Raw genomic sequence first — 23,450 nt, 5'->3', positions numbered from 1 at the left:
TGGGCCAGTCCCTCTCTCTACTCAACTCACAGGGTTGTGAGAAAAACGGGAAGGAAGAGAAAGGATTATGTATGTTTGCCACCTTGAATTGTTTATAAAAACAATATATGGACTGATGGGGGGGGTTCTTAAATTTTAAATTGTTTTAAATTGGAATTTTAATTTTATATTGGCTTTTATGAGGAATTGTGCATTTTACATGAGTCGTTGGAGGTAGGGCGGCATATAAATTGCATTAAATAAATAAATACATACATACATACATACATACATAAATAATAAAAGGCGGGATGAAAAAGAAATCCACATAAATAGGAGTTACTCTAGGAGCACAAGAGATCTCGAAGGACAGGAAAATGCCCCCTTGTTTTGTTCTTGTGGGTTTCCTAACTTAATTAAACTGGGATCTCCCCCGGGAGATCCAGTGAAGTGTTTGAAATATTCTCCATTAAAGCTCTTTCTCAAACCCCAGCCTTTTGCCATTGGTTGCCTTCTGAGTTAACAGAATGTTTCCCGTTTAGGAACGTTAGCTTTCTTTCCAAATTGCACCTGGTTGACCTGGCTGGTTCGGAGAGGCAGAAGAAAACGAAAGCGGAAGGAGACCGCTTGCGAGAAGGTAAAAAGGGGGAAATTAACAAATCAAAGCAAACTCTTTTGGGGGCATGGAACTGCTAGCCATTGAAAACCCCGAGAAATGGCCCCTCATTTTATTTAATTTTTCCTTTATGTTACTATAAAGGAAATAGCCGAACTATAGGCAGCTGTCCTTGGAGGAACATCTGACGGCTGTAACCAGGGGGACCTTTTGTCAGGTTCGCCTGATCCGCCAGTTGCGGCCCTTTCTTGATCGGGATTCCCTGTGCACAGTCACTCATGCCCTTGGTCATCTCTCGCCTTGACTACTGCAACGCTCTCTACATGGGGCTCCCCTTGAGGAGCACCCGGAGGCTCCAACTGGTCCAGAACACAGCAGCGCGGGTAGTGACGGGAGCAGCATGGCGCTCCCATGTAACACCGCTCCTGCGCGAGCTGCACTGGTTCCCAGTGGTCTTCCGGGTGCGCTTCAAGGTGTTGGTTATCACCTTTAAAGTGCTCCATGGCATAGGGCCTAGCTATCTTCGAGACCGCCTGCTGCCACCGACGACCTCCCATCGACCCGTGTGCTCCCACAGAGAGGGCCTCCTCGGGTGCCATCAGCCAAACAGTGCAGGCTGGTGACCCCCGGGGGAGGGCCTTCTCTGTGGGGGCACCTACCCTCTGGAATCAATTGCCTCCAGAGATAAGGAGAATCCAAGACCTCAGTGCCTTCCGCCGTGCCCTTAAAACCTTCCTTTTCCAGCAAGCCGGGCTGGCCTAATTTTTTAAGTGTTTTTAAGTGTTTTGTTTATTGTTTTTAATTAATGGGGCCAAATTTATATATATATATTTTAACTGTATTTTAATATTTGTACTTGATGTTTTTACTTGGCTGTTCACCGCCCTGAGTCCTCAGGGAGAAGGGCGGTATACAAATTCAAAATAAAATAAAATAAAATAAAATAAACTAACTGGTTTTTCTTTATCTTCTTTATCTTTATTTGATTTATATACTGCCCTACTCCCGAAGGTCTCAGGGCGGTGGACAGCCAAAACAGTAAAAATACATAAATACAAAATTTAAAAACAGAATAAAATCGAATTAAACCATTTGGCCCAGACAGATTAAAACACCCCAATCATTTAAAAACTGATTAAAATTTACATAATTAAAAAAGAGGGAAAGTTTTTACAGATAGTCCTTGACTTATGACACGAGCTCTTAGTGACCATTTGACGTTACAACCCACCTCCCAAGATCTACTCACTATCGGTAGCCCTCCACTTACGGCCAGTCATTTCGTGAACGTTGGCAGTTACGACCAGCACTGGGAAAAAAAAGTGACTTATGACCGTTTTCACATTGACCATCGTCGCAGCGTTCCCACGGTTACGGGATCAAATTTGGGCTCTTGCCAAGTGGTTCGTATTTATGACGGTTGCAGTATCCCCAGAACACGTGGGATCCGTTTTTGCAACCTTCAGATAAGCAAAATCCACGGGGAAGCCAGATTCTCTTTTTTTTCTTTTTTGAAAAAAGTTTTTTATTTTTATTTCTTATACACCTATTGTAAATGTACATTCTCTTATCCATAATTGATAGATATATATCAAAAAATTAAAATCTCGGGTGTTTTCCCGCGTCACTGTAAATAAGATGGTTAAAATATTTAAAATTCTGGTTAAAATCCCATCTTAAAATCTTCTAAAAATCCTTACAGAGCACTCTGCAAGGTCTTTAAAACCTCAGCTAAAATCCTACCAGTGACTTTAAAAGTTTTTCTTGTAGCAACGTTTCGACAGGCTCACAACCCTGTCATCTTCAGGCTCTTGTTTCATTTAGAAGCGATGGGTTCTCACTTCTAAATGAAACAAGAGCCTGAAGACTGAGTCAACCTTGAGCCTGGTGAGATTTGAACTCACACTAATTGCAGGCAGCTGGCAGCTAAGTGCTAGCACTTAACAGCACTCAGTCCGCTGCACCACCGAGGCTCTTCATAATTCAAGGGCTACCTGTATTTTATAGAATGGTTGATCCAACATACCCATTTCTCTTTTCCTGAAGGGGTGAAATCCAGCAGGTTCTGGAGAACCGGTAGTGGAAAATTTTAGTAGTTAAGGAGAACCGGCAAATACCACCTCTGGCTGGCCCCAGAGTGGGGTGGGAATGGAGATTTTGCAATATCCTTCCCCTGGAGTTGGGTGGGAGTGGAGATTTGGCAGTATCCTTCCCGTGGGGTGGGAGTGGAGATTTGGCAGTATCCTTCCCCTGGAGTGGGGTGGGAGTGGAGATTTGGCAGTATCCTTCCCCTGGAGTGGGGTGGGAGTGGAGATTTGGCAGTATCCTTCCCCTGGAGTGGGGTGGGAATGGAGATTTGGCAGTATCCTTTCCCTGCCACGCCCACAGAACCGGTAGTAAAAAAAAAAAAAATTTGGATTTCACCACTGGACCGAAGTCTCATTCAGAAAGATTGTGTCAGATGAACCGTTTTCTGCCTTAACTGTTTCTGCAGGAATTAACATTAACAAAGGGCTGCTTTGCCTGGGAAATGTCATCAGCGCCTTGGGGGACGAATCCAAGAAAGGCAGCTTTGTCCCTTATCGCGACTCGAAGTTAACCAGACTTCTGCAAGGTGAGAATGACGGTGTCAGCCGCATCTCCGGCGTGGTTTTCTGCGGTGTGCTTTGAGAATAAGCTGCCATAAAAATGGGGAGGGGGGCATGGGCATTTGGGACGGGGAAGCGACCCTAGGGTGTAGTGTTCTGTCCCGGACCCACACACGCACCCCCACGGACGGCCCGGAGTTAATAAGCCACACGAGAAAATCTTTGAAGATAAAGCTGGCAGCAACCCAGTGGCTAGCTGCCAATTCAGGCTTTACTCACACAAAACAAAGATTAGACTGCAAGCATTCCGATAAAGCAGGCAAAGTTTCAGCAATACAAGGATTAGTCCAAATGCAGTCCGACAAGGCAGGCAGAAGTCCAGTAATGCAGAGATCATGGATTATTTCTAGTTTTTGCTCGTCACAAACTGAACCGGCCACCACACCCACATTTATACCCTGTGGGGTGTGGTCCAGTGACTCAGCTAATCTCTGGCACGCCTTCCCCTCTGCTGCGCACGCTTCTCCCTGCGCCTCTGCTGAGGGTCCAGCCAGCACTTATCTTCTTCGTCGCTGTCCACCTGTGGCTGCGGGGACGTGCTTGGCTCTGGGCCTATCTCTTGGCCTTCGGTGTCCTCCGGAGGCATTGCCAGAGAGGAGGGTCCTGGAGAGGGAGGCCTTGCCAACTCCTCTCCCTCACTCTCAGAGTCTGCATCTGTCGATAGCCCAGGCTCAGGCAACGGAGCCACAACATGTAGTAGTCCTCTGAGAACTGGGAGGGAGGTTTGTACTCATGAATTATGGCGCCGCTCGGAAGACTTGTTTATACGCCGTCAAGGCCAACCATCCCGAGATTCCACGTGCGAGAAATACCTGCAGAGGAGTTTTCCCGTAACATCATCCTGGATGTCGATTTGGGGTGACATTCAGTGTGAAACATTCGCACATTTTGAATCAGATCTTGCCTTGCTTTCGCTACCATCCCTTCAAACTTAGTAAAACTACCTCTTCTCTAATCCAGTGGAGTTGGGGCTTTTCCTCCTTGCATTTTGAACGGGAGGCAGGCCTGACCAACGCTCCAGCTACTCTGAGGAGGGAGAGGAGACCACCAGGTTTCTCGCTGCTCCTCATCTCAAAAACTCAAACCGAGCCTCTTTCCGTTTCAGATTCCTTGGGGGGCAACAGCCACACCCTGATGATCGCCTGCGTGAGCCCGGCGGATTCCAACCTTGAAGAGACATTGAACACCCTTCGCTACGCGGATCGGGCCCGAAAGATAAAGAACAAGCCGGTTGTGAATATTGACCCTCAAGCGGCCGAAATCAGCCGGTTGAGGCTGCAGGTAAGATGGACACAACCAGGTGGGCGTTGAAAGTTGTGAGACGTCTTCTCATTGCCTGGGACAGTTCCTTAACCTTACATTTCGATAAAGTCTTGTAAAATTCTAAAATTCAGTCCCTTTGTCTCTTCTATTCTGGTCTCCAGGTCCAAGAATTGCAAGTGTTACTGCTTCAAGCCCATGGGGGAACCCTGCCAGTGTCTCTTCGGTAAGAAAGGAGGGGTCCCTCGGTCCCTGAAGATTTGAAGATTTTTCTCTGGCCCCCAAGGAAGTCCCCGCTTTTCTTTTTTTCTCGTCTTAAAACTTGATTGTGGGATCCTTGGTGCTCTGAGCTGGGTTGTTTTCTTGGAGACATAATAAAACAAAAACAAAAAAAGGGTTTAGCACTGATCATGTTACCTAGTTGGGTCATGAAACGTCTGCAAGAAAACCAACAAACTCAGAGAGCCCCAAGAAACTCACAGTCCAACCTTGAGCTATAACTACCCTCTTGAACTGGATTGCACAGTGCTTTTGAAGTACGCAATTTATGGATGGGGGGGGATTAAATTTTTCTAGAGTCATCATCGCTCCAAAATAAGTAACTGCTCCTACTCTCAGAATAGAAAATAAAGGATGCCATTAACCTAAACGGAACTTATGGGTGACTTTTAGGGAACTGCCCACCTTCTCTTATTTTATATTATTTAAAACATTATTTAAAACAGCCTCCCATCTTTCAGCTAACTCTGGGCAACTCCCCTCCCACAGGGAATAAAAGGGGAGGGGCGTTTGCAGGAGGCAATTAGTTCGCTTAATTGGTTCATGACTCTCCGAGACTCCTGATCCAAGTTTTGAAGATATGGGGCCTGGCAGCTCTCCAAGCCAGATAATGTCTGTGACTATAAATCCACCCTTGAAAGACTTTGCTGGATGGGAATGAGAAGAATTCACAGTAGCTCAATAAAAAGGGGGTTTTGTTCGGACAATGCTTTATGCTCTTGGGAAGCCTAGGTCAGAACATGCATGGGGATGGCTCTAACGTGTTCTGTCCCCGTCTCACACACACGCACACAAACAGACAGCCGGGGGTTAAATAAACTGGCAGACAACCAATTCTTCCAATAAGCTTGGCAGCAACCCAGTAGCTGCTTGCCAAGAACTTTACTCAATAAACAAAATACCCACAGTCAAGAATTGACCAGTTCGTAAAATAAATCCAAGGCCGATAATGTTGTTTCCAAAGATGCAATGTGACTCGATAGTAGTTAGTTTTGTCCGTCACAGAGTCTGAATGGCTACCTCACCCACTTTTATACCCTGTGGGGTGTGGTCCAGTGACTCAGCTTAATCTCTAGCACGCCTTTTCTTCTGTTGCACGCGCTTATCTCTGCGACGCTGCCGAGGATCCAGCCAAGACTCATTTCCCTCATCACTGTCCACCTGTGGCTGCGTGGACGTGCTTGGCCCCGGCCCTATCTCTTGCCCTTCCTGGGTCCTGGAGAGGGAGGCCTTGCCAACTCCTCTCCTTCACTCTCGGAGTCCTCTCCTGCCGATGACACAGGCTCAGGTAACGGAGCCACAACATAACACTTCCCTTCTTCTCCCTCGATAGAGGCGAACCTGCAGAAAACCTCCCGGCCCTAATGGAGAAAAACCACTCGCTCCTGGAAGAGAATGAAAAACTGAGCCGTGGCTTGAGCGAAGCGGCTGGTCAGATTGCTCAGATGTTGGAGAGAGTCATCGTGGTAAGGCCCATAGCTACCAAAAGCGTTGCTCGTCCCCCCTCCTCGGGCAGAGGTTTCCCGCTAAAGGACCCCCCTCCCCACTTCCATCCTACCTCTTTCTCTGCCCCCTCCCCCTCAAAAAAGAGGAATTCACATTCTCCTTTGGTGGGGAAAAAAATGTAGCACAATTCAGGTGTTAAGGCTTCCCTTTTCGTGTATTTGGAATGTGTCTTCCAAATGAAGAAGGAAAATAGTACTGCTAGTCCTCAACTTACAACAGTTTCCTTAGACCACACCTAGAATACTTCGCACCTAGACTCCTGCATCCAGTTTTGGTCACCACACTATAAAAAAGATGTTGAGATTCTAAAAAGAGTGCAGAGAAGAGCAACCAGGATGATAAGGGGACTGGAGGCTAAAACATATGAAGAATGGTTGCAGGAACTGGGCATGGCTAGTCTAGTGAAGAGAAGGACCAGGGAGACAGGATAGTAGTGTTCCAGTATTTCATTTTTCATTTCATTTTTCATTTTATTAAATTTGTATACCGCCCTACTCCCGAAGGACTCAGGGCGGTGAACAGGCACAAAATAAAACACATAAATAGGAAAGTTAAAACATGATTAAAACCTAATTAAATAATTTTTTGCCCGAGACAATTTAAAACTCCCAATAATTTAAAACAAATTAAAATTTGAGTTTAAAAATTTAAAAGAAGGGGAAAAAATTAGGCCAGGCCAGCCTGCTGGAATAGGAGTGTCTTCAAAGCACGGCGGAAAGTGCGCAGATCCGGGATCCTCCGTATCGCCGGATTTGGGGGACTGCCACAGAGAGGAGGAAGGGGGTCAAGCTATTTTCCAAAACACCCGAAAGCCAGACAAGGAATAAAGGATGGAAACTGAACAAGGAGAGATTCAACCTGGAAATAAGGAGAAATTTTCCGACCGTGAGAGCCATTAACCCATGGAACAGAAGTTGCCTTTGGAAGTTGTGGGAGTTTCATCCCTGGAGGCTTTCAAGAAGAACCTGGAATGCGATCTGTCATAAATGGTGTAGGGTCTCCTGCCTGGGCGTCTCTGGAGGCTGGGGACAGCAAAAAATGTCACTTCCTGTCCAACCGGGAGTTGGGAAATAGACCGTTTCAGGCCTCCGAGGGGGTGGGGAAGGCTGTTTTCGCCCTCCCCAGATGCATAGAGAGGATCTGGAGCCAGGTGAGAAAGAAAAACAGGCCTTCCCCACTGCCCCCCAGGTCGAACAGCCTGTTTCCCTACTTCTGGTGGGCCCAGAATGGCCGAAAATCAGCTGGCCAGCATACGCATGTGCGCCAGAGCTGTGCTGGTGTGCCCACTGATATGGCTACACGTGTGCCATAGGTTCGCCATCACGGATGTAGGGTCTCCTGCTTGGGCGGGGGGTTGGACTAGATGACCTACAAGGTCCTTTCCAACTCTTAATCTAATCTAGTGACCGTTGGAAGTTAAAAACGGCGCCGGAAAGAGTGACTTACGACCATTTTTCACACTTAACGACCATCGCAGCATCCCCACGGCAACGTATTTTACGTTCGGATGCTGACGACGGGTTCGTACTTAAAAGATGGTCGCAGAGTCATGTGATCCCCTTTTTACGACCTTCTGACAAAGCCAGCGGGGGAGGCCAGATTCGCTTCACAACCATGCGACTAATTTAACAACCGGGGTGATTCACTTAACTAATGTGGGAAGAAAAGCCGTAAAATGGGGCACAACTCACTTGCCAGGTTTCTCATTTAAGCAACATAAATTTGGCTTCCGTTATGGTCGTACGTTGAGGACTACCTCTGACAGGGCCCCTCTTAACTTACGTCATAGAGATTCCTCTAATAAACGCCCCTTTTCCCCTCTCTGCAGACAGAACAGCAGAACGAGAGGTTCACCCTGAAGATGGAAGAACTCCGAGGACACGCAGCGTAAGTAGCCCCTTCGTGCACCTGCTTAGCGGCCGTTTGCTGCGTGGGATCCACCCCTGCGTCAGAAATATGGAAAGGGAGCTCCATGCAGGGTCGCCCTTGTTTAGCGACAATTCAAAGCGACAGCAGCGCTGAAAAAAACGGACTTACAACCGGCCCTCCCTTTACAACCGAGCGCTGCGCCATTCCCCACAGTCACCTGATCAAAATTTCATTTTTGTGCATTTACAATGCTTGCCGTGTCCTGAGATCACCTGGTCCAAGCAAAGTCCATGGGGTGGGGGATGCCAGATTCACTTAACGGCCACATAATTCGCCGAACAACCTCAGCAATTCGCTTAAGAACCCTGGACGAAAAGTAAAACTGGGTTTGGCTCATTTAACCGCCGCCACGCTTAAACAACAGAACCCACGCTCCCAATTTGCAGTCGTAAATCAAGGATCACTCGTAGTTTTCGACCTTGGGAACTTTTTAAGACGGGCAGATTTCTCGGCGAAAACTTTATTTATTAGACAATCAAAGTGTAAAATACAAAGAGAAAAAAAAACATGGAAAAGTAAGAAAGGAGGGAGGGGAAAAGAAGGGGGTATAGTGTCATGGGAGGGAAAAAAGGGAAAAAGTGGACCAATTTCCGACTCTTTTGGCACAGTCGAAGGTAACATGCTGGCTGGGGAATTCTGGGAATTGAAATCCACCCATCTTAAAAGTGATCAAAGTCGAAAAACACTGGTTTATGGCATCGAGCCGTGATGGCGAACCCATGGCACCGGTGCCAGAGGTGGCACACAGAGCCCTCTCTGTGGGCGCGCGTGCCATTGCCAGCTGCTCTTCTGGTTTCCGGCGTGCACATGTGTGGTCTTCGCAGGTGCCAGAAAACGGCCATTTTCAGGGCCAAAAACAGCTTGATAACGGACCCGAAAACAGTGAAAAAACAGCTGGTTTTCGGGTTTCTGGTGCTCCGGGGTGCACATGCACACGCATTCCAGATTGGGCACTCAGTGCCGAAAAGGTTGGCCATCAGTGGCATAGAGTGGGGAAAAAGCCGGGGTCAAAAGCTACCAACCAACCAAATATTCCATTTTAAGGGAGCAAGATCGAGGATTAGAACTAAGGACAAATTTCCTGACAGGGAGAACAATTAATCAGTGTAACGACAGTTGTAAATGCTCCAACATTGGAGGCTTTTTAAGAAGCGATTAGACAACCGTCTGGGATGGTATAAAACGGGTCGGCAGCCTTAAACACTCAAAGAGCCACGAAGGTCCTAACCGGAAGCTCCCCGTTCAATTCTGGAGCTGACCGGAAGTCCGGTTCCCCCACCATAGAGTCTCCTCCTAGCACGGCGTCCTTTTTCCTCTGCCGGCTGGAAGTCTGGTTCCCCTCACCATAGAGTCTCCTCCTAGCACAGTGTCCTTTTTCCTCTACCTGTCCTAACTGAAAGCCCTATCAATTGTGGAGCCGACTGGTGACAGGGAGCTGTAGCAGAGGGATGAAAGAGCCACATGCGGCTCCAGAGCCACGGGTTGCTGACCCCTGGTATAAAAGGTGGTCTGACTTGAGCAGGGGGTTGGGCTAGAAGACCTCCGAGGTCCCTTCCACCACCCTATGATTCTATTTCATCTTGAAATTTCAGGTTACAACTGGACCTGCCGAAGCTGCTGACATCCGTGGAGGACGAAGAACTGAAAGAGCAGCTGGGACTATTTCTCCAGTTGCAACAAATTATCGCTCAGCTGCCGGTGAGGCTTAACGCAAAAAACACGGGTCTCCTTTTTAAGGGAACCCGGCTGTCGGCAGACACAATTTCCCAAAACGGTTCTAGAGAGGCCCAACCTGCAAAATAAACTGGTTTTATTTTATTTTATTACTAGTTTTGCTAGTTAAGGGAGGAAGAAGGTTCAGTGGGCTGTTCCATGGACCGAAAATCCGGTCCAGTCCATCATTCAATTCTCACCGTGGTCATAGAGACACATAAATCTTTTGTTAACTTTCTTTCTTTTCTTTTTTTTTGCCGTTAACATTTTTATTGAGATATAGAATAAGATACAAAATACAAAAGAAAATAGGAAAACAATGGGAGGAGAAAGGAGGGGGAAGAAAAGTGAGGAAGGTTTAAGAGAAAAGGAAAAGAAGCATTGACTCTCTGTCGCGGTAAACTAAGGCATTCCCATCAAATCACAACTTTTTTGCTTTTTTTTTTTTTCATAATAATATAAACGAGCCGTTTCTATAAAAATCTGTCAGTTGAATCGGTAAAACCCAACATCGAAGTTTCATTCTTTTCCACTTCGAGCACAAAGCTCAGGAGCGGTTTCCCTGTGGAAATCAAAGCGTTTCTATTCTTTTCTTGAATCAAAATAGTCCATTTTGCCTTTTCAATCCTGCGCCTTCCTCTTCTCAATCTTTGGGAAGAGGATCCAGAATCCCAGTCTTGTAAGGAAGTCAAGAAAAAGTTGGCGGAGACCGGAAGTTGGCGTTGTAGCGAGACGAGCAGGGTTTTTGGTGCTCCAAAAACTCCGCTGCTGGACAGTCCGAATTGGACCCCACAGTCTCGTTTTGACTGTGGCAGTGGAGGGCACGTCCTGAGGATCCCAGGGACATCGCAAAGTCCCTGGTTGATCCAGGAAAGCCCTTTTTCCGGTAGTGGAGCGGCAGCCATAGGCTGCAGAGGCTGTGACAATTTCAGGAAGACAGAGCGGAACGACAGTGGATAGATCGGCAAAACGCATCCATTGTTGTTTTCTCTCTCCACACCCTACCCCGTTCTCTCTCCCTCCGTCCTTCCCTCCTAAAATTGTATTTTGTGTCTGTGTTTTCTGCAGAAAGAAAATCCTCCCACTATCCCCGACATGGACGTAACAGAACAGCATTCCGATTCTGTAAGTACGGTAGTTCTGAACCAGATGTTTTCATGACCATTTGCAGTGACGATGGATGCTTTACGACCATGAAGCATTTCTGGCTCTCATCAAATACCTCTCTCCTTTATGACTGCATTTGATTATTCTTGGCCACTGCCTTTCCTTATACCACCGGTTCGAGCATGCTAAAACATTATATAAAGAACTGTTGCTGGAATTAGGTATGTCTAGTTCGGGTGTCAGCAACCTGCGGCTCCGGAGCCTCATACGGCTCTTTGGGCCCTCTGCTGTGGCTCCCTGTCGGGTGATCCCACCACTGGCTGGTGCCGCCCCTCCTCACCCTCCCCTCCCAGTCACTCCTCGCCTGGCCTGAGAAGGTAAGGATGACGGCGGGGGATGGAGAAGCAGCCGGGGGAGAGACAGAGAGATACAGAGAGGGGTGGGGGGAGAGAGATGTTAAAAGGGTTTTGTGATTCCCGGTGTTTTTAAACAGTTCTCTGCCCTAATGACCGGCTGGGTAGGCATGGCTGGGGGGGGGGTGTGTGTCATGTGACTGGTGGAAGTGAGTGACGTCGAGTTGACCACGCTCACCCAGATTTTGTGACTCCCAGTGTTTTCTTTTCTGTGGGAAACGGGTCCAAATGGCTCTTTGAATGTTTAAGGTTGCAGATCCCTGGTCTAGTTAGATGAAAAGAAGGACATGGTGGAGGGTCGGGGGGAACATGATAGCAGTGTTCCTATATTTGAGGAGTGGTCACAAATAAGAGGGGGGGCGGTTCAACCTATTTTCCAAAGCACCGGAAGGCAGGACAAGAAGCAACGGATGGAAACCGATCAAGGAGAGAAGCAACCTGGAATTAAGGAGAAATTTCCTGACAGTGGAGGACAATTAATCAGTGGAACAACTTGCCACTAGAAGTTGTGAATGCTCCAACACTGGAAGTTTTTAAGAAGAGATTGGACAACCATTTCTTTGAAATGGTATAAGGTTTCCTGCCTGAGCAGGGGGTTGGACTAGAAGACCTCCAAGGTCCCTTCCAAGTCTATTCTAAGCTATTCTATTTTATTTCTATTCTATTCATTCTGAACTCTATTCTACTCTTATTCTCATTCTGAATTCTAGTCTATTCTGTTCATGCTGTAGTTTGAAGAATTCTGGGAACTGAAGTGGTCATGCACTGTGAAGTGGCATATTTATTTATTATTTATTTATTATTTGGACTTATATGCCGCCCTATCTCCGAAGGGACTCAGGGCGGCTCACAACAATAAAACACACAAGTTCAATTTTTTAAAAAAATACCCAATAAAACTATAAAGACCATTAAAATCCCCTCTAAAACCCCTTCAGTCCAAGCCGGCCAGGCGAAATAGCCATGTTTTAAGGCCACGGCAGAAAGAGCAAAGGTCAGGGGCCACCCGGAGCCCCAGGGGGAGCTGATTCCACAAGGTAGGTGCGCCCACAGAGAAGGCCCGCTCCCTAGAGGTCACCAGCCGACATTGTCTGGCCAACGGCACCCCAAGGAGGCCCGCCCTGTGGTAATGCACCGGGCGATATACCCTGTTTCCCCCAAAATAAGACATCTGTCAGGTTTCGATGCTATCTCAAAATAAATGAATTTCCAAACTGCCAATCTTTGAGGAAATTTTCTCTTTATTGAGCATAGTGATCTGTCCCTGGCTCTTTCACGATCAGCACTGACCTTTGCCCCCCAAGCCCTCCCTTTCCGATCCCCAATTCTCTGCGTCTCATTGGCTATCTTCCAAGCCACTCTCCTCATCCCATCTCCGTCAGATCACAGGAATGTCCCCCCTCCTCCCATCTCCGAGGAAACAGAATCTTCAAAGGAATTAAGTAGGCAAAAGTTCAAGCTTCTCCTCTCCTTTCATATGTCAGCGCTGGAACGCTGACAACATCCCCCTGATAATAAGCCCAATTGGGCTTTTGAGCGCATGGCAATAAGGCCAAGCGCTTATTTCAGGGTTCAAAAAAATATAAGACAGGGTCTTATTTTCGGGGAAACGTGGTAAGTCTAAGTGCTGTTGTTTGGGTTGAGAAACGCTGCGTAACAACGTAAACGCTCTAATCATCTCCTGTGTCTTTCTCCTCCAGGCATCCTCGGTAGATCTGGAGGCCACCCAGTCTTCAAACGACTACGCTGCCCAGCACGCCCTCCAGCAAGCTCAGCTGTCCAAGGAGCTGCTGGAACTCAACCAAGCCCTCGCTCTGAAGGAAGCCCTGGCTCGGAAGCTCTCCCAGAGCGACCGCCAGCTGGAACCCATCCAGTGCCAGTCTCAAGTAAGCTCGCCAACCATAGTTAGCATCCAGTACTGCAGGCTACTTCTGCTGCCTGCAGTTTGGCAGTTTGAGTCTCGCCGGGCTCAAGGCTGACTTGGCCTTCCCTCCTTCCGAGGTCGGTAAAATGAGGACCCAGAATGTTGGGGGCGATATGCTGACTCCGTAAACCGCTCCGAGAGGGCCGTGAAGCGGGTGTATAAGTCTTAAGTGCTATTGCTATCAAATCCATTGGACCAAACTGGGAGATCAGCTCAGAACCAGATCTGAAGTTGACACTGTGTTTAAGGTGTGAGCTCGTGTGCTGAATAACGCAGTTCGAAAGGAATTGTGACTTCCGAGTGATTGGACATTATTCTTCTATTGATGCTTTAGAACAGGGGTCCTCAAACATTTTGAACAGGGGGCCGATTCACAGTCCCTCGGTCTCTCTCACCGCAGGCTAACAAGTCTGGCCAGCAGGGAGATGAATAGTTTTCTGCCACATCCATTCATCTCCTCCCCTTGCCTTTTATCCCCAGAGCTAGGGTGGAGCTTCGCTAGCAGCAGTGGCTCTTCCGTCCCGAGGACCGGCTCATAGATTACCACTGTTCTCCTCTCCTCTGCCTTCTGCGCATCTGCTCATCAGGCACTGGACCCAGCCATTCCTCCTCTTTCTCATCAGCCACCTCCAGACCTGGGGGCTTTTGACTCCATCTGAGGGCTGACAGACGGCCCAGGCTCCGACTCTGTCTCTCTCTGTCCTCCCTCTTCCCCCTCAGAGCTCTCAGGTTGCCTTGATGCTGGCCCTGACTCCCACGCCTCCTCCTCCTCCTCCTCTTGATTCGGCTGCTGGAGGGACCGACAGCCGACAGGCCATCACAGCAAGAGGCATTGAGCAGCAGAGTTGAGTGAGGCTGGTTGGCCAGAGGGCTTGAAAACCTGCCCCCAAGATGCCAAGTTGCCTTTTTTTTTCTTTTGACAAGATCAACATCCAGAACTTGGAAGAGGAGGTGACCAAGCTGCAGAAGGAGAAGGAAGACTTGGTCCTGACCCTTCAGATGACCAAGAAAGATGTCACCCAAGCCAAGTAAGAAACACGGGTGCCTGGGCTTACCCATTAGGGAAGGGTCTCTGAATGCAGAGTAACCCTTGAGTAGCAAGGGTGTGCACATGAAAGCGGTTAAGAGTAGTTATGAATAAGCACAGTCACCACACAGAGTTGTGTGTATAGTTTACTTTCAGGAAAAAGTAAAGCACAGTCCAATAAACAGTCCAGGGATAATCCAATAACAAAGTCTTCTTACCAGTCGTCTTAGTCATTCACAGTAAACAGTTCTTCTGGATTAGCAAATAGTAGCATACAGAGATATCAGAGAGCAAAAACAACAAAGAGAACAAGCCATGCTTCTAGCGCCCTCTTAAGGACATTGGCAACAGAGCCAACCAATCAGGACACAGTATGATGCAATACAGCAGTCTTAAAGCTATACAATACATTTTCACTGCAAGCGTACATTGATGGTTTATATATTGCCAACCCAACCAGTTAGGTAACATTCCTAACAGGGTTGCTGGACTCAGAACGTCTGGCTCCGATCTCCTTTCAGGCTGAGCGAGCGTCGCCGGAAACGTCTGCAGGAGCTGGAAGGGGAGATGACCGAGCTAAAGAAGAAGCTGAAGGAACAATCCAAGCTGCTGAAAATGAAAGAATCCAGCGAGCAGACGGTCTCCAAACTCCACCTAGAGATCCGGGTAAACAATGTTTATTTGTTTGTTTGTTTCTTTGTTTCCTGCAATTTTCCCCACAACAACAACCTTGTGAGGTGGATTATGCTGAGAGAGAGAGAGAGAGACTGGCTCCAAGTTACCCAGCTGGCTTTTAGGCCTTAAGGCAGTACTAGAAGTCACTGTCTCCTGGTGATTGTCCCAAAGTCACCCAGCAGGCTTGCATGCATAAGGCAGAACTCAAAGGCTCCTGGTGATTGGCCCAAAATCTTATAGCCAGCTTTCATGCCTAAAGCGGGACTAGAATTCACTGTCTCCTGGTGATTGGCCCAGAGTTTCCAAGCTCGCTTTCATTCACAAGACAGGACTAGAACTCACCGTCTCCTGGTGGTTGGCCCAAAGTCACCCAGGCAGTTTTCATGCCTGCTTAAGACAGTACTAGAATTCACTGTCTCCTGGTAATTAGCTCAGAGTCTCCAAGCTCGCTTTCATTCACAAGACAGGACTAGAACTCACTGTCTCCTGGTGATTGCCCAAAGTCACCCAGCAGCTTTCATGCCTGCCTAAGACAATACTAGAACTCACCATCTCCTGGTGATTGGCCCAAAGTCATTCAATTGGCTTTCATGCCTAAGGCAGGACTAGAACTCACCATCTCCTGGTGATTGGCCCAAAGTCACCCAGCAGGCTTGCATGCATAAGGCAGAACTCAAAGGCTCCTGGTGATTGGCCCAAAATCTTATAGCCAGCTTTCATGCCTAAAGCGGGACTAGAATTCACTGTCTCCTGGTGATTGGCCCAGAGTTTCCAAGCTCGCTTTCATTCACAAGACAGGACTAGAACTCACCGTCTCCTGGTGGTTGGCCCAAAGTCACCCAGGCAGTTTTCATGCCTGCTTAAGACAGTACTAGAATTCACTGTCTCCTGGTAATTAGCTCAGAGTCTCCAAGCTCGCTTTCATTCACAAGACAGGATTAGAACTCACTGTCTCCTGGTGATTGCCCAAAGTCACCCAGCAGCTTTCATGCCTGCCTTAGACAGTACTAGAACTCACCATCTCCTGGTGATTGGCCCAGAGTCTCCAAGCTCGCTTTCATTCACAAGACAGGACTAGAACTCACTGTCTCCTGGTGATTGCCCAAAGTCACCCAGCAGCTTTCATGCCTGCCTTAGACAGTACTAGAACTCACCATCTCCTGGTGATTGGCCCAGAGTCTCCAAGCTCGCTTTCATTCACAAGACAGGACTAGAACTCGCCGTCTCCTGGTGGTTGGCCCAAAGTCACCCAGCCAGCTTTCATGCCTGCCTAAGACAGTACTAGAACTCACCGTCTCCTGGTGATTGGCCCAAAGTCACCCAGCTTGAATGTACCTTGGGATATTAAGGAAAGCAAATACAAAGACTATATAGTTCATATCTTTTGAGTGTCTATGACACGCTGAAATTTGGAAGCCTGTTCCTTTAATTATAGAAGATGAAGACGGCTAGTGACGTAATCCATTCCCAAAGGTTGTCGGTAAAAACATGACTCATTTACCTGTCGCCCCTCTAAGAGTGATTTCCTCAATTTGAACTAGAACTCTTATTTGAACCCTTTCCACAGACTCTTTTTCTAAAATAACCCGCTTTAATCTTTCTTGCTCGACTTGTAGGCCATGAAAAACCAACGGGTTCAGCTCATTCGGGAGATGAAGGAAGATGCTGAGAAATTCCGACAGTGGAAGCAGCAGAAGGACAAGGAGGTCATCCAGCTGAAGGCCCAGGTGAGCTGGGCGCTTGGTAGTTCTCACACAAAAGCATCTTCCTTACCATCAGCTGTCCTAGCACAGAGAGTGACCGTCTCCTCTCTTTGAAATGTAGACCTCAGTCACTACTCTTACACTACTGTTTGTCAACCTTGGCTACTTGAAGATGGGTGGACTTCAGCTCCCAGAATTCCCCAACTACCTTTTCCCCCACTTTGCTAAAGTCAAAGATATATTGTGTCTACTGCATTCCCACCATCTATTAAGAAAGTTTCTTGCCCTATCCATGCTGAAGGCTGGTAAACCCTTGCTGGCTGGGGAATTCTGGGAGTTGAAGTCCCCCCCATCTTAAAACGGCCAAGGTTGGCCAACCCTATCATAGAATGGAATGGAATAGAAATAGAAATAGAAATAGAAATAGAAATAGAAATAGAAATAGAAATAGAAATAGAAATAGAAATAGAAATAGAAATAGAATATATGGAATGGAATGGAATGGAATGGAATGGAATGGAATAGAAAAGAATTCTTTATTGCCCAAGTGTGATTGGACACACAAGGAATTTGTCTTTGGTTCATATGCTCTCAATGTACATAAAAAGAAAAGATACATTTGTCAAGAATCATAAGGTACAACACTTAATGATAGTCATAGGGTACAAATAAGCAATCAAATCATACTAGGAAACTATAAATCGTAAGGATAAAAGTTACAGTCGTAAGTGGAAGGAGATGGGTGATAGGAATGATGAGAAAATTAATAGTAATGCAGACTTAGTGAATAGTTTGACTATTGAGGGAATTATTTGTTTAGCAGAGTTGTTTTTTTTTTTTAATTTGATTTATATGCCGCCCTTCTCCGAAGACTCAGGGCGGCTTACAATGTGTTAAGCAATAGCCTTCATACTTTTGTATATTTATATTAAGTCAGCTTATTGCTCCCACAAACTGGGTCCTCAATTTCCCTACCTTAGAAAGGATGGAAGGCTGAGTCAACCTTGAGCCTGGGGAGATTCGAACTGGTGTAATTGCAGACAGCTGGATGTTAATTACGGTGCTTTAGTCTGCAGAGCTAAACCAGGCTCATGTGATGGCGTTGGGGGAAAAAACTGTTCTTGTGTCTAGTTGTTCTGGTGTGCAGTGCTCTATAGCGTCGTTTTGAGGGTAGGAGTTGAAACAATTTATGTCCAGGATGCGAGGGGTCTGTAGATATTTTCACAGCCCTCTTTTTGACTTAGACCATAAGAAGTAAGAACATTGATCCAACCAAAGTAAATAACATAACAAATCACCTTTCCCCAGAAGGTCAGACGAGATGTCCTCCATGTACCACATTTCCCCGAAAATAAGACTAGATCTTATATTAATTTTGGCTCCAAGAGACACATTAGGGCTTATTTTCGGAGAAATACAGTACTAAATGCGTCCATCTGGTTGACGATCTTAACGGGGGGTTATTTTGGGGTAGGGCTTATATTAAGAACATTGTCAACTCGCAAAGCATTTCTAGTCTGCTCTCGAATTGTCATGGGCGGAAACGGGGGAGATCTGTCGGAGCAGTTCAGCAGCCACATTCACAAGCACATTCCACGCATACCTTCCTCCAAGGTTGGATCTCAGATTACTGGAGCCAGTTGGTGAGGCGTGGTTTCTACAGCCCGCGAAAGTGCCTCGGTTGGAGAATGTGATTTATGACACAGCCTGAGAGGAGGGGGGAAACAGAGTCATAGTTGAGCCGTAAATTATGTGCGGCAGAGTTGACTACACTTGGGAAGCTGCCGACATGTTGCTCCTAATAAGTAACTGGATTTCTTTTGAAACTTGGCTCATGAATTAGGGCATTCGTCAGAGCCCTGACAAACATCCTGAGAAATCCTAGGGCTTATTTTCCGGTTGGGTCTTATTTTGGGGAAAACGGGAATAGGTCAAGACTACCATTCCCCAGGGAATTCTGGGAGTTCTCGGTGAAATATAAATGGCCTTAAAGTTGAGCCCCCATCTCAGCTGAACAGACCGAGAAGCTTTTTGTGGACATCCAACCACCACTTCCTCCTCTTTTTGTCCGGACAACCTGCAACTTTTCTACTCTTGTCTCGTTCCTCAGGATCGCAAGCGGCAGTACGAACTGGTCAAGCTGGAGCAGGACTTCCAGAAACAGGCCACAGTCCTCCGACGGAAAGCAGAAGAAGTGAGGGGTTACAAACACTTTCTCTATCTCTTCCTCCTGGGTTTCCCCTTAAAGCAATCGCGCTAATCCAGGGAGTCCTCGGCTTTCAACCGTTCGTTTAGTGACCGGCCGAAGTTACAACGGAAGTGATAAAAAAAGTGACTTAGGAAAGTTTTTTCACATTTAACGACCGTCGTATCATCCCCATGGCCACGTGATCCAAATTCGGACGCTTGGCAACCGACTCGTATTTATGACGGTCGCAATGTGTGACGACCTTCTGACCAGCAAACTCAGATTCACTTAATACAATACGTAACACAGTCGTTAAGTGAATCTGGCTCCCCCCCTCCAGATTTTGCTTGTCAGAAAAATCACAAAAAGGGGGGGGAGGCTTCATGTGACCACACGCAACCGTCGTAAGTACATGCCAGTTTCCAAGCGTCACGAATTTTGATCATGTGGCCCTGGGAAGGCTGCAGTATGTGAAAAACATTTGTTCCTTTTTTTTTTCAAGGCCTCCGTAACTAGGAACGGTCGCTAAATAAGTGTTTTTTTTATCAGGGCAACCTGGTCTACCCAAATATGGGACGGAGCATACTGCTTTCGCCTTCCAGCCCCAATCCAGCAGCCTTCGCAGGCCGTCACTTTCTCAACAAACTATTTTTGTGTTACATTTATGTTTTACCGACAAAAATAAAGGGAGACTAGTATAGATCTATTTCAAGCTATTTAGCTCTCGTCAGCTAGCCCCATAGCCTCCTGGGATTCGAACCCAGAATAGCTTGAAATAGATCTCTAATACCGTATTTTTCGGAGTATATGATGCACCAGAGTATAAGACGCACGTACCTTTTTTGGTGAGGAAAAGAAAAAGAAATCTCTTAGCGATTTTGCCTCATTGCAGCAAACAGCTTGCTTTACTTTCAGTTTCGTTTTCAGCATAGCTTGATTAGCACAAGGGGGAAAAAAATCTGCTCCAGCAATTTACCTCTTTGCAGCAAGCAGCAGAGCCCTGCGCAAAACAACTGAGAGCAAATCAGCTGAGAGTCGGGAGGCCGATCCAATCAACTTGTGCTAATTAGGCTGTGCTGAAGCTGAAAGGAGCTGTTTCTTCTTGCTGCTTGCTTGCAAGGAGGTAACTGCTGCGAGGCAGAGGCCAAAGGATGGGAGCCAGTGGGTGGGCGGGGCTACATTCAGTGTATAAGACGCACCTAAATTTTCACCCCCTTTTAGGGGGGGAAATGGTGTGTCTTATACTCCGAAAAATACAGTAGCTTGAAATAGATCTATACTAGTCTCCCTTTATTTCTTTGTCGGTAAATATAAATTTAACACACAAAAAAGGGCCACAAAATAAACGTCTGTGGAGATTCTCAGTCGTCCAAGTCCCAGCACTTTCAAGTCACTAAATGAATGGTTGTAAGTCGAGGACTTGCCTGTAAATGCTCCATCTCCCTTCTTCCAAAATTCTCACCTTCCTTTTCACCCTGCCAGGCCGCGGCAGCTAACAAACGCTTGAAAGAAGCGCTACAGAAACAACAACAAGTGGCAGCCAAACGGAAAGACGTTCACAACCGGGGATTCGAAGCCGCCGCTTCTCGGGTGAAGGTGAGGCTCGGGGAATGTCCCCTTTCGCTCCTTAGATCCTCTCGGGATTCCCAGTAGCTGGGGAAGCAGGCTTGCCTTCTTCACCGGGAGGGTCCCTTGCAGAGAATGGATGATGGGAAGGGTCGCCCAGTGCAAGCGGGAGACACTCCCACGGACCCCGTATACCAGCGCCGTCAAATTCAAGGTCCGTAGGTTGTATCCGGACTGCGGAGTGTTTAAATCTGGCCCGTGGGGCCGGCCTGGAAATATCAAAGGACTGGCCTGCGTTGCCTCTGCTGGCCAAAATGGGCCATGGGGGGGGGCACGTACACCCTCCCCCCCCCTCGTGGCCCGTTTTCAGCCTCCACGGTCTCCAGCAGCCCTCTGCCGGCCAAAAACAGGCTGCGCGGAAGCCCAGGAGGCCTCTGCACGGCCCGTTTTCGGCCAGCAGAAGACTGCAGGAAGACTGGATTGGACTGGATTACAATTATGTGACCACAAGTAAGTGCCTGATCTGGATAGAAAACAAGCAACATCCTGCGTTAATACTACAGTTTAATGCCAGATTTTTCATACTGTAGGTCCATTTAATCGACAATCTATAATTGACAGCCGTTCCTATTCACTATCCTGGAAATTTACCTCCGCTGTTAGGTCTCGTATGATCATGCTATTTATGCTCTTGTATTTTTATTATTAGTTGGGTTATGAAAATGCAATAGTATAAATAGCTTTTCTGCCTGGAAGAGCAATTTACTATTAAACAATGGGATATTAATGGAGAAATGAAAAGTTTAGTGGAGTATGAAGAATTAGTAATAAACGTTTGCCAGTAACATCTGGTAGAAGAGATCGGAAAATGGTTATAGTAAAGAACTGTGGAAAGAGAGGAGGGAAAAATGCATCTTGAGCCTGTGTCAAATGCCCACTATGGCCACGCCTACCTGGGCCACATACACATACACACACACCAGCCTTCCGAGGTCAAACACAACCCTGATGGGGCCTCAATTAAATCAAATTTGACACCTCTGCTGTACACCAAGATAAGGGGTCAGCAATCCTTGGCTCTGGAGCCGCATGTGGCTCTTTCATCCCTCTGCTGCGGCTCCCTGTTGCTGGTCGGCTCTACAATTGATAGGGATTTTGGTTAGGACAGGTAGAGGAAAAAGGATGCCGTGTTAGGAGGAGACTCTCTGGTGGGGAAACCGACTTTCAGTCAGCAGAGGAAAAAGGACGCCATGCTAGGAGAAGACTCTATGATTGGGGAAGCGGACTTCCGGTCGGCTCCAGAATTGAACGGAGGCTTCCGGTTAGGACTTTTGTGGCTCTTTTGAGTGTTTAAGGTTGCCGACCCCTCATCAAGATCCTCTCCTCCTTCCCAGAACTGGCTGGTGAATGAAGTCGAAGTCCTCGTGAGCATAGAAGAAGCGCGACATCATTTGAATGACCTTCTGGATGACCGGAAAACTTTGGCCAAGGAAATCGCTCTGCTGAAAGAGAAGCAGGAGGCTGGGGAAGTCCTCCCGTCCAAATACAGGGTGAGCAACGTCCAGGCTGCTCCTAAACGGATCCAGAGGGAAAAGGAGGGGAAGGTCCTTCCTTCTTTTTTTTTTTTACAAGTTTTTTTTTTTTACAAACATATCAATGTGTAAACAATGTGGCACCTGGGTGTCATACTTTCTAATGCAAATAAAACTAGTAGAATTAATCATAGTTATTACATTCAGTCAAATTATTTATTTCTAATAATGATACACGTTTAGATTAAGTTGCAATCTGTCATATTTCAATTATTCCATGTTTTCTCTTGTTACTTTTATTTTACTATATGAAAGTGTATACACTAATATTCCCCCTTCTCTTATTTCTATCGATTATTCTAACTTTTAATCGTAAAGGTAAAGGTGTACCCTAGCACATACAGTATGTGCTAGTTGTTCCCCACTGTAGGGGGCAGTGCTCATCTCCGTTTCAAAGCCGAAGAGCCAGCGCTGTCCGAAGACGTCTCCGTGGTCATGTGGCCGGCATGACTCAACGCCAAAAGCGCACGGAACGCTGTTCCCTTCCCACCAAAGGTGGTCCCTATTTTTCTCCTTGCATTTTTTACCTGCTTTCGAACTGCCAGGTTGGCAGAAGCTGGGACAAGTGACGGGAGCTCACGCCGTTATGCGGCATTAGGGATTCGAACCGCTGAACTGCCGACCTTTCGATCGACAAGCTTGGCGTCTTAGCCACTGAGCCACCACGTCCCTTTTTAATCATATCACCCTTTATTAAAAGACATGTTCTTTCTATCCTAACTTCTAGTCATGTCACCTACCTAAAAAAAAGAAAAGAGAGAGAAGAGGAAAAGCAAATAAAAAAAAGAGAAATCATCTATCCGTCGTCTCTTCCCCACTTCAATACTTTAATAGCTATGCTTTTTTTGACTTGTCTCCCATATTCCTCTCTTGGATCTTTTTCACTGTCTGTATCTGCTTCTTGGCAATTCAGTCTAGGTATTTCTCCCACCTCTACCCTCTTCCTTCTTAATCCAGGTCTTCGGAAGTGGGCTAGGAGGTGATCCCCCTTCCCTTCTCTGGCTTGAAATGAATCCCTCCCCCTCTAAATTCAGCCTTTGGGGTTCATCTCACATTGATTTCTCTCTCGTTCCTCTCCAGAGACGCACGTTTTCCTACAAATCCATGGAAATCAACCATTCCATCACCAAGCAGATCGAGAGTTTGGAGACCGAAATGGAACTCAGGTAAGACAATACAAGAAGTTGATCCTTCAATTGGGGGTTTGTCAACTTTGGTTCTCTTTTTAAGACCTGGTGGACTTCAACTCCCAGAATTCCCCAGCCAGCTATTTTTTTTTTCACTTTGCTGAAGTCAAGATATATTATGTCGACCGCATTCCCACC

The 23,450-nt window shown here is 46.9% G+C and overlaps 1 protein-coding gene across 1 annotated transcript in view; it reads left to right on the top strand.

Annotated features, from left to right (window-relative positions):
- KIF4A (kinesin family member 4A) overlaps positions 1–23,450 on the top strand; it is a 46,699-nt gene that overhangs the window by 8,614 nt on the left and 14,635 nt on the right. Inside the window, exons 7-22 of the mRNA XM_070953971.1 lie at positions 522–616; positions 3,090–3,209; positions 4,349–4,524; positions 4,668–4,729; positions 6,116–6,248; positions 8,117–8,175; positions 9,810–9,915; positions 10,999–11,055; positions 13,151–13,336; positions 14,299–14,402; positions 14,923–15,067; positions 16,693–16,803; positions 18,890–18,973; positions 20,450–20,563; positions 21,928–22,083; positions 23,206–23,291. Of these exons, the coding sequence (XP_070810072.1) occupies positions 522–616; positions 3,090–3,209; positions 4,349–4,524; positions 4,668–4,729; positions 6,116–6,248; positions 8,117–8,175; positions 9,810–9,915; positions 10,999–11,055; positions 13,151–13,336; positions 14,299–14,402; positions 14,923–15,067; positions 16,693–16,803; positions 18,890–18,973; positions 20,450–20,563; positions 21,928–22,083; positions 23,206–23,291 (1,794 nt within the window). The remainder of the gene's footprint in view (positions 1–521; positions 617–3,089; positions 3,210–4,348; positions 4,525–4,667; positions 4,730–6,115; positions 6,249–8,116; positions 8,176–9,809; positions 9,916–10,998; positions 11,056–13,150; positions 13,337–14,298; positions 14,403–14,922; positions 15,068–16,692; positions 16,804–18,889; positions 18,974–20,449; positions 20,564–21,927; positions 22,084–23,205; positions 23,292–23,450) is intronic.

This window comes from Pituophis catenifer, unplaced genomic scaffold (assembly GCF_029215685.1).
Source record: "Pituophis catenifer annectens isolate HBS135680 unplaced genomic scaffold, rPitCat1.0.hap2 SCAF_15, whole genome shotgun sequence".
Lineage (NCBI taxonomy): Eukaryota > Metazoa > Chordata > Lepidosauria > Squamata > Colubridae > Pituophis > Pituophis catenifer.
The sequence above is the reverse complement of the archived record's forward strand: the minus strand, read 5'-3'. Positions and strand labels throughout refer to the sequence as shown.